Source organism: Protomyctophum parallelum, assembly GCF_964188405.1.
Source record: "Protomyctophum parallelum genome assembly, chromosome: 3".
NCBI classification, from domain to species: domain Eukaryota; kingdom Metazoa; phylum Chordata; class Actinopteri; order Myctophiformes; family Myctophidae; genus Protomyctophum; species Protomyctophum parallelum.
Window position 1 is genome coordinate 18,987,276 of NC_139698.1, and position 18,731 is coordinate 19,006,006.

General features: G+C 42.9%; 2 protein-coding genes across 2 annotated transcripts in view; both read left to right on the plus strand.

Annotated features, from left to right (window-relative positions):
- Window positions 1-1,731, plus strand: part of gapdhs (glyceraldehyde-3-phosphate dehydrogenase, spermatogenic) — a 30,219-nt gene extending 28,488 nt beyond the window's left edge. Inside the window, exons 10-11 of the mRNA XM_083760966.1 lie at window positions 191-288; window positions 1,068-1,731. Of these exons, the coding sequence (XP_083617092.1) occupies window positions 191-288; window positions 1,068-1,137 (168 nt within the window). The 3' untranslated portion in view covers window positions 1,138-1,731. The remainder of the gene's footprint in view (window positions 1-190; window positions 289-1,067) is intronic.
- Window positions 1,732-5,053: 3,322 nt separating this feature from the next.
- On the plus strand, window positions 5,054-17,890 carry LOC310856574 (uncharacterized protein; the record flags this gene model as incomplete). Its single annotated transcript, XM_083762046.1, has 11 exons — window positions 5,054-5,085; window positions 8,537-9,011; window positions 10,209-10,320; window positions 10,439-10,536; window positions 11,535-11,612; window positions 13,045-13,104; window positions 15,534-15,611; window positions 15,898-15,972; window positions 16,301-16,505; window positions 16,659-16,888; window positions 17,829-17,890. The coding sequence occupies 11 exons, from the start codon at window positions 5,054-5,056 to the stop codon at window positions 17,856-17,858; spliced, it is 1,473 nt and encodes a 490-aa protein (XP_083618172.1). The 3' UTR covers window positions 17,859-17,890.
- Window positions 17,891-18,731: the final 841 nt, after the last annotated feature.

Below are 18,731 nucleotides of genomic sequence, written 5' to 3' on the forward strand. Positions count from 1 at the left end.
TTTTTTATTTCTTCATCCGGTCTAAACCACGCCTAGACCGGACCACGCGGTCCATTTAGGATCACAGACCAGGCTTTTCTCCGAGGTGGAAAGTCGTGGTGATGCCAGGTTATTTATAACCTATGACGATTAACATACTACTCTGCGATTGGCTGTATCACGCTGTGACCGTGGTGTGATTGGTTTGCAGGTGGTGTCGTCTGACTTCATCGGTGACACCCACTCCTCCATCTTCGATGCCGGCGCCGGCATCTCCCTCAACGACAACTTCGTCAAACTCATCTCCTGGTCAGTTCTCTCTCTCTCTCTCTCTCTCTCTCTCTCTCTCGCTCTCTCTTACACCTGCTATTAGTTTTAGCTTTTGTGCCAGGGACCCCTATAGGAGAACATTTTGTGTGCAATGTGTGTTTATTTCTGTAATAATATATCACAATAACCTTTTTCTAAATGTTTTGAAAATAACCACAATGCATTGAGAGCTCATAGATCTGCTATAGAGGGCATGCTGTGTGTGACATCATCATCAAACCCGGAAGTTATGTGGGGACGCCTACTACTGAGTGGCAAAAAAACTACTTCTGGCCTCGACATACATCCCATACATCCAAACAGAAATGTCCAATATGATTGCATTACAACGTTAAACAATGTTAAACTATTTCTGAATAAGCGAACTATAAAATTGGGTCACAGTGGTTGGAGGACTCTGGAAAAAATAACAGATCTACAAGCTCAAATCTGTGCACCAGGGAGGTCCCTGAAACAACATTATTTACAGATGGTGGGGATCCGTGGCCAAATTCAGAAAACTCTGGGGGTCCTCGACATGAAAAAGGGTTGAGCACACATAGAAACATAGGTTTTTCAGAAAACGTTTAAGGTTTAGAAGACATTATTTTTTTTAGAATCGGCCTCAGTCCTGAATGAGTAAAACCGTATAGGACTTCACACAGAGTGTGATTGCTGTGTCATATTGAGTGTGTGTGTGTGTGTGTGTGAAACTCTCCAGCAAACCCCCTGGTCTCTCTCTCTCTCTCTCTCTCTCTCTATCTCTGTCTGTCTTCCAGGTACGACAACGAGTTTGGCTACAGCCACCGCGTGGCCGACCTCCTGGTGTACATGCATTCCAGGGAGTAGGCAGGCGGGCCACTTCTTCCTGCCCAAAACACAGGAAGTTGTTGCAAAAGGGACCACCCCCCCCCCCGTTCTCCTTCCCCTCTCTCTCTCTCTTTTACACACACAGACCCCCCTCCCCCTCCCCCCGTCATTGTTCAGTTCCGCACCACAGCCCCCCTCCCCCCCACCCCCCACAGTTCCATAGCGCTACTGCGACACACAACCGTTCTGTTCGGAGTGTTTCTTTTGACCCTACGTTGTGTGTGCGTTCATTATAGTTTTATTATCGATGAGAAAACTGGCGGTCGGGTCGGTCGGTTGATGGCACTTATTTTGTCTGTCGTCGTGGTGTCTGTCAGTGTTACCCCCCCCCCCCCCCCCCCTCTTCACGTTCCACCACCGCCACTTTTTAGATGTGTGTGTGTGTGTGTGTGTGTGTTTGTTCGCTACCATTGGCCACTGCTGTATTCATCTTATCTTATCTCGCCCCGTATTTGGTGTGTCGTTTAAAAAAAAAAAGACGAAGAAATGGCCCTAAATTAACCAGTGGACAGAGTAACTACTGTAGCTCTCAAGACTAAAAGAGTAACCAGAAATGAATAAAATAAAAACTTGAGGAAACATCACGTGTTTATTGTCTCTTTTTTTCTTTTATTTATCATAAGGTATCCTATAGTATTATAAGGTACCACTTCTTAGGCACTATCTATACCAGGGATGTGCACACATAAGGGAGAATCAAAGGGGGCTTCAGCCCCTGCCCCTTTTACCTGTCTGTAAAACAACTGCCCTTTCCAGACCACGAATGCAGCATTTACTGCACGGTGAAAGAAATGCAAATGCCGGAAGGCAGCATTCAGGAGAATTGCTTTTTTTCCCGAAGTCTCCTGAACTTGAACACAGCATTTTGCGTTGAACAAATTTGTTTAGAAATCCATGTCGTTCACCGCATCTCCCCGAGTGCTGGCTTGCGCCCCGAAAATAGCTGATCTAGAAGCTCACAACGCTGCGAGCTTGTAGATCTGCTACTTTAGCTATTTTGGTCGAAAAGTGCCCTCTTAACGGGATTTCAGCCCCTGCCCCTCTAACACTCTCTGCACGTCCCTGCTATCTACTTCATTGTACTACACCAAATAGTGGGAATATTCAAGGATCTATTCATTGTAACATGACGTGTTGTCATTGTGAGCTTGTAGATTTGCCGTTCACTATTAAATGTCGATATGCATTTGCAATAGGGACCCCTCTTTGAAAGTGGCTAACCAACCTTTGCTTCCTTTTCCCCCGCTGGAGTCCAAAATGAGCTATTGCAAAAAGAATAACACAGAAGGATGTCGCTATGGTCGATAACATGATTTAAGTGCCCTTCACTATAGTGGCCCAATGTGCCAGAATGATGCAAGGAAGTGTGTGTGTGTGTGTGTGTGTGTGTGTGTGTGTGTGTGTGTGTGCCATCTCTAGGGTGTCCTGACAGCAGAGAATGTGTGATATATTTCATTTCAAAGGACCCCAATTTGATTTTCTTTATTGTCAGCCATGATTCATTCTGTACAATATTGTGTAATTTCGTCCGGAATTCCTTTTACTGTCTAGTGTCTGTTAAGGTTAACTATCACTCATTTAGCTGGGGACCCCCTGGAACCCCCTCAAGGACCTGTGGGGATCCCTGGAGTCCGGACCTCATGTTGAGAACCATTTTTTCAAGTGGAGAAAGACTGATGGATTGCCATATAATTTGTCCTATAATCAAACATTAGTAGGACTTGCTCTCTATACATGCTAATGTTCTACTCTGATTCCACCACCCTGGCTAAAAGGTCCTCAATAGTCTAATAATAATAATGTATTGCATGTTTATAGCTCTCTTCTATGCACTACGTGCTTACTCAAAGCGCTTTACAATGGTCCATTCATTCATACATTGGGAGATGAAGCGGCGAACAGTCGACGCCAGCGTCCTCACTTCCCACATTCACACACCATTGGTGGCAAGGTGGGGTTCAGTGTCTTGCCCAAGGACACCTCGACGTGTAGACAGGAGGAGGAGCCGGGATTCGAACCGCCGACATGGATCATTGGATGACCTGCTCTACCTCCTGAGCCACAACCATCCCAAAGTCTACACTGCAGCTCATTCTTTTTTTGTGTATTTTATTACAAAGGTGTAGCTGTACTGTACTTTAAATCTGAGTCACAAATTAAAGCAAAGGGATTGGGAACTGTTCAATCATAAATTAATCTTGACCTTCTGAATAATCTCCTTGTAGGACTAAAGAAGACATGCAGCTGTTGTGTTATGCAGACCAAAGGTTTATTTTTTAAGCAACAGTGCCACCTACTGTTTGAATGAGTGCGCCGCACAAAAGGCAGTCGTTATCAGATTTCATACACCCGTCTCTTCTGGGTAGGTCTGACCTTCATACTGATGGACTTCATGGAATACTTTCAGGTGTTGGTGTGTGGTATGGTCTAGTAACTATAGTGCCCACCTTTCCTGTATTCTGAAGAACACTGACTGAGAGTGTAAAAAGTGTTACATTTGCACACACTCTTATGAGAGACCTATAGTCTAGACTCAGTGTAGTGTCCAAGCCCTATGCTTGAACACTGTGGTTGGCTGACGGCAAGGAGGATGTTCAGACGTGTGCTCAAATAAACTGAAAGTCCAAACTTGTCCATTGAGTTCACAAACAAAGATATTTATTAGCTGATCTGTCACCTCAGCATACAATAAATACTTACATAAATAAACTGTTCAGGATACATGACTACAGCTCAAAGAAACACAGTTGAAAAACATTGTGCCTCTGCCAATCAGCAACACCTGCTGCTTGATTGGGGCCCATTAAATACCCAAGCAACCTGGGTCTAGCCCACGCCCTGTGGTGACATCATCAAATGAGCACTACAATACTACTAGACATCATATGGCTCTTACACCAGCCCCTTAATTGCTAATGGCAGAAGACAGTGCAATTATTAAAAATCAGTTTATAAAGAGCCATGGAAAACAAAACACCAAACAAAATCAAAATACATTTTAAATAGATCATTAAAATCATTTCATCAGTATCTTACTGGCTTCATAAAAAAGTCATAGTTTAGTTCGGGTCTTTTGTGGACGGTCCATTCGGTACAAAACAAATGACAAAATGCCTTTGTTGCCAGCCCCTGTATGGCCACAAGATACAAGTTGATGTAGCCTAATGCAAAAGGTTCTGATTTTGGCAGTTTGGCATCTCCACCAATCCCCATTCCTTCCTCTTGGGTTGTATTTATGAGGAGTGAGCCCAATGCGGGCCTGTCCAAATTCTGGCTTCATGCCCTATGCACAGGCAACCAAAAACAGGCCTCTCCCCTATGGAAAGGACAGTTTCGGTGTGCCCCTTTCCCCCAGTCATAGACATTGCTCCGCTCCATGTCTACTGCCCATGCACATAACACAAACAGGATGATGTAGTGATTGTTCTGTAGGAGAGATAGGATTGTTCTGAATGAAAACTTTGTGGCGTGGATCCATTTGTGTCGGCGTCGTGCCGCTGAACATACCGCACATTGATGTTTGGTCAGTGTTGAAGATCTGGGTCTGCCGGGCGCGGTCCAATCCGGCCCAGATGATCTGTTGTGCAGGCTGCTGCTGCTGAGTTCCCCCGGTAAGTGCCCCTATGGCTCCGACCGGGTGGCAATCGCCAATCGATCACCTCCAATGACAGCAGGAGCAGCTTTCAGAAGATCGCTGTGCTGATGTCCCCCGGTAAGAACCCCAATAGTTCTGTGCGGGTTGTAACGATCATCTGATGTTCAAACAGCAGAACACCCTTGCAGAAGATCACATTCGCTGCACACAGCTGCTGTCGTGTCCGTCGTACAGTGTCCACACTCCACTCCAAGTTCTCCAACACAAACACCAACACATGCCACGTCGCCACGCCACGGCATGTGCGTGTCCAACTGTCCAAACGAGCTCCGGTTAGATTTGCTTTCCAATAAAATAAAATCTTCAGTGAAAGAAGGCTGTTTTTCAACTTAATGTAGTGTCCAAGCCCTATGCTTGAACACTGTGGTTGGCTGACGGCAAGGAGGATGTTCAGACGTGTGCTCAAATAAACTGAAAGTCCAAACTTGTCCATTGAGTTCACAAACAAAGATATTTATTAGCTGATCTGTCACCTCAGCATACAATAAATACTTACATAAATAAACTGTTCAGGATACATGACTACAGCTCAAAGAAACACAGTTGAAAAACATTGTGCCTCTGCCAATCAGCAACACCTGCTGCTTGATTGGGGCCCATTAAATACCCAAGCAACCTGGGTCTAGCCCACGCCCTGTGGTGACATCATCAAATGAGCACTACAATACTACTAGACATCATATGGCTCTTACACTCAGTCTAAAAAAAACAATAAAATAACGTGCACCTTGCCTATAGGACAGGTGGGGTAATCCATGAAACACGTTTTCCATTCGCCAAATTCCAACAAGAAGAAGGAGTTGGTAGCGGTTGGTAGACGCGGCACTGTTTTTCTGGCAAATCTAAGCTAGCAAATTTAAGACGATCTCTTCAAAATAAGAGTAGGCCTACACCCGTATCGACTAGTGTGACATACGCACATGTCCGGGGAACGAGACCTCCTCTACAACACCACACCCTCCGCTAAGCAGCAGCGGAGGGTCCACTTTATAAAATCCATGCACACAGTGAATAGCATTTATCCATTTTGATAACTTTTTTACGTTATTTAATTGCTTATTTTTTACACAGAAACATAATGTGTGTCTTTACAATAACTGTAATGTAATAATAATACTAATAATGTCATGTAATAATTATTAATTAACGTTACTTTTATTCCGGATGTCTTAGATTTGCTAGCTCTCAAACAGGAAGTTCTAGATTTGCAAAAGAGACGGAGCCGGTAGACGCCTCACGCCTGGGTTAACTTTCACTTTCAGTATACAGTAGCACAGTTTAGCACTGAGTATCGACAACAACACATCCAACCTCCAGTTTTATAAAAGTTAAAATACATAAATAAGACTCGGCCATGGAGTTACCCGGACCAGAGTGGTGGACCAGCTTGTCGCTTCGACAAAAAGTTACACAAATGTGAGACTTTTTTTCCTTTTTCTTTCAGCAGTCTGCACTGGGCTAATGTTAACATGCTAGTTACGGTTAGCCAGCGAGCTAACCGTGTGACGAAGTGTGTGACGTCATCTATGTTCATATTGAAATCTTATTTATAAAATAGTGAGGGGCGCTCTTATCATCATTATGTCATCTCATTCTGGCTTGAATCACAATAATTTGCGTCCTCACTTTTGTCTTCAATGTTTGATGTTTGATCGATCGATTGATGAATTAACAGATTGGAGAACATTTCAAGCACAACTCAACACAAAACTGTTAACTGTGGACGACACCATAAAGTATTACACCATAAAATAGGCTATGGAGGGGAAAGGAACTGGTTGGAATAACGTGCTCCTTCCACGCGCTACGTCCAACCAGGGAAACTCAAACTCCCCCCTGTCAGGTGTAAAGGAGCAACTTATTGGACACTCGGGTGTCCAATAAGTTCAAGTCCGTTGCTCTCCCCTTGTCCCCCATTTATGGGGACTATGTTGGCGGAGGGTGTGTAGAGCCCAGGATCACATTAGATAATTGACACAGGGGTGAAAAATGGGTTACAAAATCGTGGGATAAAATATATATATATATTAAAAAAAAATAGGCTATTACACTTGTTTACAATAGAGCCCACCATGTTAAATTCATAATAACAATTAGAGACGTACAATATACTCTTAGCTAAAAACAGGAAATCATCATACTAAAAAGGAAAAAATATATATACAAAAATATATATGAAGTCTGGAGCCTTGTTTTAAGGGCCTTAGAAGTGCTGTGGTACGAATACTGGAAGACTCACCCCGGTGCGTGCCCGTTTTTCCTCCCAGAATTTTCCCCAGTGAGGGGGATAACTTTGTAATATGCTATTGGCTGTTTGTATTCTTTTTGGAAAAATATAAAAAGATACTCCTGTGGAAAGGCTATATTATATTACTTATATTGAAGAGGTGCATGCATAGTCATAGAAACCTTGTAGGCCTACTAGGGCTCCTGTTAGGGTCTTCAAGGTGATTTTGTTGACCAGTAAGGAGATCCTGTATAGGAATCTTGCGTTTACACAATGTTTGTGTTTACAAACACGTTTTTAGTGTGCGTACTGTAAACACAAACTTTGTCCTAACTCAAACATGAAATGCCATTGATCATGACCATCATACGTCATAGTGTAAAGTTTAGGGATGCACCGAAAGGGAAATTCTTGGCCGAAACCGAATACCGAATATAGGAAACAGTTGGCCGAAAACCGAATACCGAATAGCCGAATACAGCTTTGTTGTAAAGCTACCTGATTATGGCAAAAGACATGATTATGGATTTTCATAATCGATTCATCGGGCGATTATTTAAACGATTAATCGGATTATGGCACCTTTTTTGCAATTACCTTTAAAAAAATGCTTCAAGTTATTGTAGGCATGTTGTAACTAACAATAAAGACAATAAAAATGAATACTCCTTCAAAATTAATATTTTATATACAATTTGATTTCATTGCCATTCCTTGTACTTGTAATGATACTGTAATCATTGAGCGTCTGTGGACCCCTGGGGATCACGGTAGTCCACGGGGGTCCGTCTGTGTGTGTGTGTGTGTGTGTGTGTGTGTGTGTGTGTGTGTGAATGGATTTCGCTGTCTCTCCATATTTTTAGGCCAAGTTCATTTGGGTATCATGTATATGGGCATAAATAATGGTACATGTCATGATCTTCAACTGTCAAGGCTCATACATACTCCAGTTTTTGGTGATCGCTTATCACCGCGTGTAGTTTTTAAAGGGTTGGAAAACTACACCATTACGTCAGTCGCGGTGATGATCAGTTATCACCGCGGACACAGACCCATCTCTAGCTGTTTTTAGTATCAGACAAGTCTTTTCACTCTGGAGCTATCACCCCGTTCACTGATTGGTCTAGATTCTAGACTCTAGAAGTTGGGTAAACCACAGGGAGGCGGGGTCAAAGGACATCACCGCGAGTATGATGGCCTCAACTCTCATCACCGTTTTAGGTGATAAGCTATCACCTAAAACGGTGATAACCTATCACCAAAAATGTATGCATGAGCCTTTACTCTGACATATTGGCATGTGTGTGTTATTGGCACATTTTGAATCACTCAATGCTTTGCAACAGTTTTGTCTGCTGCCTACTCATCTGACTTTCTCTTTCCAGTGAAGAGGCCCTGGCCCCTGGCTGCTGGCCCCGGCCCCGGCCCTGGCCCGGGCCCTCAATGCTTTGCAACAGTTTTGTCTGCTGCCTACTCATCTGACTTTCTCTTTCCAGTGAAGAGGCCCTGGCCCTGGCCCGGGCCCTGGCCCGGGCCCTGGCCCGGGCCCTGGCCCGGGCCCCGGCCCTGGCCCTGGCCCCGGCCCCGGCCCTGGCCCGGGCCCTGGAAGAGGCCCTGGCCCTGGAAGAGGCCCTGGCCAGGGCCCTGGCCCGGGCCCTGGCCCTGGCCCTGGCCCTGGCCCTGGCCCATTCCCCGGCCCTGGCCCAGGAGGATCAGGCCCTGGCCCAGGCCCTGCAGCAGTTCCAGGCCCGGGCCCAGCAGCTGGAGCAGGCCCTGGCCCAGGAGGATCAGGCCCTGGCCCAGGCCCAGCAACCGGTCCAGGCCCTGAAGCAGGTCCAGGCCCAGCAGCAGGCCCAGGCCCGGGCCCAGCAGGATCAGCAACAGACGCAGCAACACCACTACCACCACCAGAACCAACAGCTACAACATCAGAACCAACAGCAGGCCCAGGCCCAGCAGCAGCAGAACCAGGTATTACAACATAATTACATTAGATATTATGTCTGTATACTGTAATTGAGGCGGCAGGAAAATAGACATTACATTCAATTTCTGAATACATTTACTTTGGTTTTATCTCAAGAAATTGCCACCTTTTGAGTCCCATCTGTCACGGTGGAATTAACCTGCTGTAGATATGATGAATTATCAGCATAATCAGAACTCGTCTCTAGGATTTGAGCATCACAACTCGCACTGAAACCTTGCCCAAATGTCGAGAGTCATACATCATAGCTGTGTTAGGCTGGTCCCATCAGACTCTTATTTCCCTGTGTTTCGTCGATGTGGAGGTGGTTTTGATGTTAGGTTTAGCCATCGTTTCTGTGAGGTTAAAGGACAACTTTAGTTTTTTTCAACCAAGGTTCATGTTTTAGGTTGTTATTAGAGAAAGTAAAAGATGAGTGTTAATTCTTTCCCGTTTGCTGCTTTCTTTCTTTCTTTACAAAACTTTATAGCGATTTATTATTTTATTATTTACTATAGTCCTACTAGACTGCAAGAAATTACATCTGGCCACAAAAGATCACAGGATCTACTGAATGTAAAGGTAGCCTACTGGGGGGAAGCCACACTGTGTGTCATATAGGCTCAATATGTCAGTTTGACACACTAGCCATACTGTGGCTCTTTACACATGTCTGTCTGTCTGTCTGTCTGTCCGTCCGTCCATCCGTCCGTCCGTCCGTCTAAAAATGGTCGGCCCCGGGCCACCTAGGCTGTTAATCAGCCTGACAGCATGTCGCGGGTTTAAGTCCCGATCCCAACGACCTTTGCTGTATGTCACCCCCCCCCCCCCCATCTCTCTCCCCATTTCTATCAATCTATCAATAAAGGCAAAATAAGCCTAAAAATATAAAAAAATTACGTAATATCAAAATTATTGTATGCATAAATATAAAATGAATCATCGATACATCAGAAGAAATCAAAGATAGATGAAATCATTAAGGCATAGCTCTAGTTAGGACGTGAAATACGCAACGTATTTACTGCCAATTTACATTTGTTATATGTCCCCACTCCCTAGTATGTATATTACGTATTAAAAAATGTCATGTAAACATGTAAGTTATGGACCATAACATACAAACAAACAAGTATTACGTAAGCCTCGAGAAACCGCCCGAGTCCGTTGAAGCTCACAAGCTTTCTGTTAAACGGTTTCAGGAGGAGGAGGACATCGAGGAGGACAGGCTTTCACAAGACGGCAACACAAGCAACACTGCACCTGGCAACACTGCATATGAATATATATATACTGAATATGAACACAGATCCGGTGAGTTCCAATGCTGTAAACATAATTAATATGCATTATGCATTATTCAGCAATTACGTTGACCAGTGAAAGACCACACACAATATCAGACTAATTATGTTTTGTTCGATTTGTTCAGAAATCTCATCAGAACAGTCGTCAGACTCAGAGATATCAGAGATATCAGAGGTAACGGAGCCTCCCCAAAAGCGACAACGCAAGGATAGCAGGACACTCGTGAGTATTATATTGGCGACACCAACCAAATCCCACACACAATAGAACTGGGAGGTGAAGTTTCACCCCAAGAGCCACAAGGTGAAGACAATTACTCTTCAAATTGTAAGAGTACTTGTGTGTGACAGTAAGGACAACTAGATAACACTAACTAACTAGCCGCACGCTAACATGCATGAATGGGCGTGCACAGCCATTCTCACCTGCTGCACACTCCAGTCGTGCACGTGAGCAATATGGTTCAGGTTGTGCGCACGCCTATGGGATGGTTATTTCATTAGGCTACATAAACGCGGCTGCCGCCTATCACATTTAAGGCATTTTATTTACATCATGGTTTTACATTCACCATCGCTGATGAGCAGCACTTTGTAGGCGAGGAGGGAGGCTTGTTCAGGAACTCCATTATATCATATATGGCTCTGCATCAATGTAATAAACATATCCGCTGTGAGCCAATGTGAGCCAAGGTGTCATACGTTTTGAGGATTCACTGTTTTGCCTGTTTACACGGAGAATTGATTCTGGAAAGTTACGCAACTTCAGGCATATTTTCTTATTTGACCATGAGCTTGATTTGAATATCTTCTTGTTCTTTTGTATGTCATATGGTTTGTTCATGTATACTTACTTATACAAGTACTAAATAAATATAAAATAAATAACTGACTCCAGAACTGTCATTCACAGCTAAATGGGGGAACATTCAATTATTTGATGAACATGAATGTGTGAATAGTCTTCCATTTAAGGAATGTTGTTGATCTTTGTTCTATATTTTGTCCAGAAAGTACTAATTTATTATATTCATTGCGGGGTGATTTGTTTTGTTTTTAACTTCTTTTCAAAGGCAGAGAAAACCAAACAGAATTGATGGAATGCATGTGCTAATAAAAAGTATTTTAACTATATTAACTTTAGGATTCTTTTTATTAGCATAGTTTGCATTGATCCTGTTTGACGTGATCTGTTCCATTTGTTTGCAATGTAAATTATAGCTAAAGGAAGTAAAGAAACAGTTGGCCGACAGCGAGGAGCATCTCCGGGCCAAAGACAAGCAGCTAGAAGAGACAAAGGTATGCTTCTGTAGTTCTGTAGTAGTCGTCATTGTCATTACCGGTATGTTTTCTTACAGTCTGGCTATGAAAGAGGCCAGTCTTAGGCCTCTTTTAGACGGCGACGGTCTCCAGATAAAACAGCAAAGTCCTGTTGCGTTCTCATTTTTATTGACTCTTTACACGAGAACGCACACTTTATGAAAACGCTATAATGTCGCTAGGTGGCGGTAACGGGCTGCCAAATAGACCAGTCACCCACGTATAAGAAGAAGAACCAGGTAGCTCCCCCTTCACGCAACCCTATTGAGTTTTGAATGACGCTTCCAGAACACAGCGTGGTTGTGGCCGTCGCTCGCTGCCTGCTTTCTACTAACGCATCGAGATGACAGACAGGCTGACAGGCAGCCCAGAGCATGCAGGCAGAGCGCGCCACGGGATGGTTATATATTTTATAATACATTAGGCTACATAAACGCTGCTGCCACGGCTGCCGCCTATCACAATTATGGCATTGAGCAGCGCTTTGTAGGCGAGGAGGGAGGCTTGTTTAGGAACTCCATTATATCATATATGGCTCTGCATCAATGTAATAAACATATGCGCTGTGAGCCAACGTGAGCCATGATGTCATACGTTTTGAGGATTCACTGTTTTGCCTGTTTACACGGATAAGGGATAAAACGGCGTTCTCAAAGATTTCCACTCTGGGAGTTTCACTTTGTTGCGTTTTCACCTCCTGAAAACGCCGTTCTCGTCTAAAGGGACACCAGCAAACGATACTTTATTTTGCCGTTTTCTATGAACACCGTTCTCGTCTAAAGACCACCTTAGAGGTGAGAGGGACTACTAGTAGGACGTTGTAGGGCATGCGGAGGCATTCTAATACAGCCAGAAATATTTCATATTTATCACACATTCTTTCATTTTCACGATAAATACTACAGTATATAGCTATGATAGGTGAATAGAATGGATTTTTTTTAATAAATAGTTATCATACAGAAAGTGAGGATCTAGAAGTCAGTAGAGATGTAGTGATACATTGTTATAGATATTGATATTCTCTCATTTAACAAAACAAAATGAAATAAGAAGGTCAACTCTGTCTTTATTCAATTTTCCGATTTTGATTCTGGAAAGTTATGCAACTTCGGGCATATTTTCTTATTTGACCATGAGCCTGATTTGAATATATTCTTGTTTAAACTTTTTTTTAATGTTATATGGTTTGTTCATGTATACTTACTTATACAAGTACTAAATAAAAAAAATTTGGACTAATTCACAGCTAAATGGGGGAACATTCAATTATTTGATGAACCTGAATGTGTGAATAGTCTTCCATGTAAGGAATATTGTTGATCTTTGTTCTATATTTTGTCCAGAAAGTACTCGTGTTTTATATCCATTGGGGAGTGAATTTGTTTTTGTTTTTAACTTTCTTTCAAAGGCAGAGAAAACCAAACAGGAAAGAGTTTTCAAACTAGACCTGGGACAAGCCATGCTGGAGGTAAATGGAAAATAGCCTGCATGTTGCTTCTCATCTTATCTTTTTTTAAAACCTTAAAAGGATCTCTGGCTAATAAGCCAAATATGCCTTAATACGTTTTAATTTCTATACAATAATTTGTTTAAAACACCTTAAATATTTTATGAACGAAATCGTTCATATTTCACCCATGGAATTGATGGAATGCATGTGCTAATAAAAAGTATTTTAACTATATTAAAGGTATATTCAGTGATTTCACTCAAAAAACCTTAGGTTTCGTTTTTGGCTGTGGGACCCAGCCTTTCGTCCAATCAGGATAGAGAGTCAAAAACGAAACCTAAGGTTTTTTGTCCCCCAGGGGTTAACTGGGGACAGGGAGGAACTCCTTATATGGTCAGCACACTCTATAGTAGGGAGGATTATCACAACAAAACAAAAAAATAAGTGATATTTGAATTAAGTGAAATCACTGAATATACCTTTAACTTTAGGATTCTTTTTATTAGCATTATGCATTCCATAAATCCCATAGGGCTAAAACCACACATGGACAAATGACATCATCAACGTTTTAAAATGTACATCTTAGTTATAGAGGACAATTATAATCATGCATAATTAGCCCGGTATCCTTTAATTAAAAGAAAAACATTCTTTATTTATTTTTTTTTACAATATCCTATTCCAATTGAATATGATAGACTTACAAAACTTGCCAGCCCTGGGTAGCCAACCTGCTTGTATCTGAATGCTAATAGAGCGTCGCAGTCCCACCCCCTTTCAGAACGACGAGTGACCCAGGAAATTAATCCCAATGCATTTTTCCCATAGGCTTTTCTTAAAGTATTTTTTTAAAGACGGTTACGCCGCGGACAAAGCCAACTCGGATCGTGACAAATCATGACAATGAACACAATGTTTTGGGCCGATCAAATAATTTATAAGAAGAAAAACAAAACAAATAGTGTTGTCTCCTGCCTTTATTTAGCCTGGCTCCAGCCCCTAAATTGCTAGCCACATTAAAACATTATGTTCAGGCGATTTAGGGTCTGGTGACGCTCCCGAAGGAGGTCTCAGACTCGGTTGGAAATCCAACCGACGAATCAGCGTCGTTTCAACTCGATGACGTCAAACAACAGTGCCGTCCAGACACAAACAAACATGGCTGCCCCCACTGCGGTAACTCACGACCGTATCAATCTGGCTATTAAATCAACGTATGATAAATAGTTTCTTTGAAGACACGAGAGGTTTTATAAACATCATCATCCGACATATTTTACCGCTTTTGTTTACATACTAGTAGCGCTCGTTGGCTGTGTTTGTTTGGTTAGCAAACGGGTTAGCCATAGCCACATGATTGACACAATGCCATCTGCATTCCTACTATTCTGATTGGTTGGTATGAACCAATCACCGAAGACTGCCTCTTTGGCAACGCCCATCCCAGAAATGGTTGTAGTAGGGAGGGAGTTCAGACTGAATAATGGAGTGAAACGAAATGAAAATTCAGGCTGAGTGTCAGGCTAGCCTTTATTGTCTCCACCAGGCCGGAGGCATGGGGGGAGAGTATGTTTTGCACTCCGTCCGTCCGTCCGTGTGTGTGTGTCCGTGAGCAGCTAATCTCGGCCACCGTTAACCCGGTCGATGCCAAATTTTGCACACACACTCCCTGGATGCCAACGATGAACCTCTGCCCCAAAATTTCCAGAACGGCCTGTTATAGCGCCACCAGGAGGCCGCTTTGTGCAAAACAAGTTGGTCGAAACTGGTCTTTCAGATTTCTCAGACTCCATCCTGATTGGTTAAGATTGGCTTCCAAAGTTCACAGGAGTGCTCAGTTTCAAACAAAATGCTGCAAATCATGAACACATCGCGTGATTTCTGTGAAATTGTGCACGCACATTCCCACTAGGCCGAGGAAGAAATGCCACATGAACAATTTCAACTCAGCCTCAAGGTGGCGCTATAACTGGCCGAAAAGTGTTTTTACCTCTAACTGCACGGATCTGTGGATAACTTTGTATGCCAACTCCCTAGAGGCCAAGGAAGAACCTTTGCCTGGAATTTTTTACTTTTGTTGCCCTTTTATCCAACCACCAGATGAAGGCAAGCTGCAATGTCCTACATTCCTATCCTGGTGGAGACCTGTGCCCAGAAGGGCACTTTTTCTTTTTGTCACGATCCGAGTTGGCTTTGTCCGCGGCATAACCGTCTTTAAATAAATACTTTAAGAAAAGCCTATGGGAAAAACGCATTGAGATTAATTTCCTGGGCCACTCGTCGTTCTGAAAGGGGGAGGGACTGCGACGCTCTATAGAAATGATCCAAATCTGTTAATTTCATGCTGTATGTACTATGTAGCCTTGTGTAATGTATGTATTTATATTTATGCAATTATGTTATACTGTTTGCTTTGTTCCATTTGTTTGCAATGTCCATTATAGCTAGACGAAGTAAAGCAACAGTTGGCTAACCGCGAGGAGCATCTCCGGGCCAAAGATGAGCAGCTAGAAGAGACAAAGGTATGCTTCTGTGCGTCCGTCAGTCTGTCTGTCTGTCTGTCCAAAGCTAATGTGGTGGATTATTTCTAACCTATAATATTTTCAGAAACATAGTTTAGCCCCGTGACACGACTGGGTCTACATGAAAACACATGTCATGATTTTGTAAATGAAATGTAACCATACTGCCTCTATAATAATATGTGTGTCCTGTGTGGACATAAATAAACAGTTCAAATGTAGACGTTTCAGAGTTCCACATGGGAGCCATGCCCATGATTGTACCGTCTTATTCCTTTTCCTGTAGGAGCAGGCACAACAAACCCAGGAGGAAATGGAGGCAGAACTTCAATGTGGCGTTTGCAAAGGACTCTTCATAGAGGTAACGATGAAGTCATGTGTTAATCAGTTTAAGAATGGCATATCTCACCACATATGGATTCATCGTATTCATATTTTTCCCCTTTCTGTTCACAGATCCTTTTAATGTGGTAGCCTGTTAACCTCAAACATCTTGAACGGAGAACTAAACATTTGATTGAACCAGTAGAATATATGTATAGATAGATACACACGTGCACCTTTATTCTGTTTATACTATGGGCTTTCAGAAACTGTCCTTGCTTTTTAAGTACTTCTGAAAACCTACACAAACCCTCTTCTTTGCACTGACAATGATGTGCGTTTTAATTGACTTCCCCACCATGTAGCCAGTCATGCTGAACTGCGCCCACAGCTTCTGCAGCTTCTGCATCAGGAAGTGCCGTGAAGTGAAAAATGAATGTCCAGAATGCCGAGAGTGCCCAGTGCAGTATCAGACCCGCAACCTGGTGCTGGAAAAATGCATGGAACGCATCGTGCAGCGGCTCTCCCCCGACGAGAAAGCCACGCGCCACCGAGAGATCACAGAGAGGGGTAAAAGAGCTCAATTTAGCTTCATTGGTATCCTCCCGTTGACTTGGTTGTGATATGGAACAAAATCTAGGGAGGATTGGAGGTACTTCTGTCTTAGATTGACACTGCCTAATAAAATGAACATGCTCCTTTTGTGCGTGTGTGTTTTGCCAGCAGCCAACCAGGACGAGACTCGGGAGACCCCAGACCGAAGAATGGAGGTGTCCCCTGCCCAGGATATGTTGTCCCCTTCCCAGGACGTTTTGTACGTCCATGCCAGTATCATCAGCCCTATTGATGGCGTGTACAGTAACAGCCCTGGTTCTCCATACGTCAATAGTCCTGCATACAGTAACATTCCTACTCCACAGAGTGTTAGTTCTACTGCATCTGAGAATGAAGAGGTGAGATAAGCTTGTTCCATATTAAAAAATAAAAACCATACTCACGAATATATATATTTTTTGCCTATTCAATCCATAATCATCCTTAACTGAACCTTACAAAAGACCAACTTCCAAAAGAACCTATTACCAGTAGGCTAAGACGCCCGAGGGCGAGAAGCGACGTTGCCCTATGGAGCGTGTCTTGGGTGTACAGGGTGCGATGAGGTCAGACCAACACAATGGAATGTCAGAACAGGTCAACTCCATATATGGAGATCGTCTAAGGGTGGCAGCGGAAGCAGTGTCTTGAATGTACAGTGTGAATGTATCGCTATACAGTGAGGAAGCATGGCATACAGTTTCCAGTCCACTGATCTACAACCATGATCGTTCCTCAGCCAATAGCTTGTACAGCTCCTATCGATTAGGTTGGCTGGCTGAATGTTATGTGTGAGAGAGAGAGTAAGATTCTATTAAACATGCACACACTAACAATATTTAAAAATAAGAGGCATCTGGGGGAAATGTCTTTCCAGGCCAGAAGTTACTAGAATGAAAGAGGACAAAATGGCCTACAAATAATCTGCTCTAGTATAGTTTCATTTCCCAAGTCACATTCTTTTTATGTGTATACATACACTACACTACACTACAGCATGGCTCTGTAGGCAAGGAGTCTGGCGAGGAGTTTCAGCCCAAAGTTAAATATTTCAGAAAATATAAAACAGTTACTGTGTATGAGTGTGAAAACAGCCATGGCAGAATATACAAGACATTTGACACCGCGTATAGCGGTCCAGCAGTTATCCAGATTAGACCTGCTCAGACACAGTCGCCCGAAGTCCCTCTTTTAGAAGACCTTGAAGTCTTCTATAGGAGGTTCTGCCTCCTGTACAGAGCCGTACAGTAAACAGTAAACAATAAACACATCAGCATTCTCCTTTTCTGTGTTTTCCAGCCGAGCCGTTCTTGGCGACCCGGAGCCTGAGGACGTGTTGGTGACCCCAGCCCAGGCAGCGCAATTTAAAACTTGACAAACCTATACTGTGTCTAGTTTAAGCTGATAAAAGTATCGGCTGATTCATTTTTTTTTTCTTTAAAGAAATGAAGTAATTTTTTGTATTTCTTTTATTTAACTTCAAACATCCATGCTTTTATCTCTACTGTAATGCAATTTATGTCGTCGGTTAAGTAGTGTCAAAAACAACCGATTCAGCAATGCATCGCAATTCGGCCGTGCACAATTCTGCATCGATGCCGGCAGCAACGTGACAATCATGCAGACGCACTGAGAGACGATGGCCTAACTGATTTAAGATCTGGAGGTGATTGTGCCTTTGCTGCGGCGGCAGCAATATAATGTGCCCAGTCCATTTGAGCTGTTCAGGTCTCTTCTCAAGACACTATGGCCTTACTTTGATCATTCCTGATGTTTTGTTGTCGTTGATCTGATCCATGTCTTGTTGCCATGTGGGCGCACATGCATTATTGTTTTTGATGATTTTGATTTGATTGATTGAATACTTTATTGGCATAAATGTTATCAGTACAGCCTACAGGGTACAGTCAAACACACGTCCAAAGGGATCACCGAAACAAGTGATCCCTTTTGTTTCCTGGGTATTCAATTCATAATCATAAAAAACTAATAATAATATATTTCTAAATAGAATATGTTCAGTATATCTATATTGACTGATGAAAAAGATGCCATTTTGTGCAGTTTAAATGTGCTCTATGAAGTGGATTGTATAATTGTGGCGTATCCTTGCCAATTCATCTATATATTTTAGTTTTTCATACTTTCATACTGTTTTTACCGTTTGTGAAACAACGGTTCAATACATCTGAAAACTTAAGG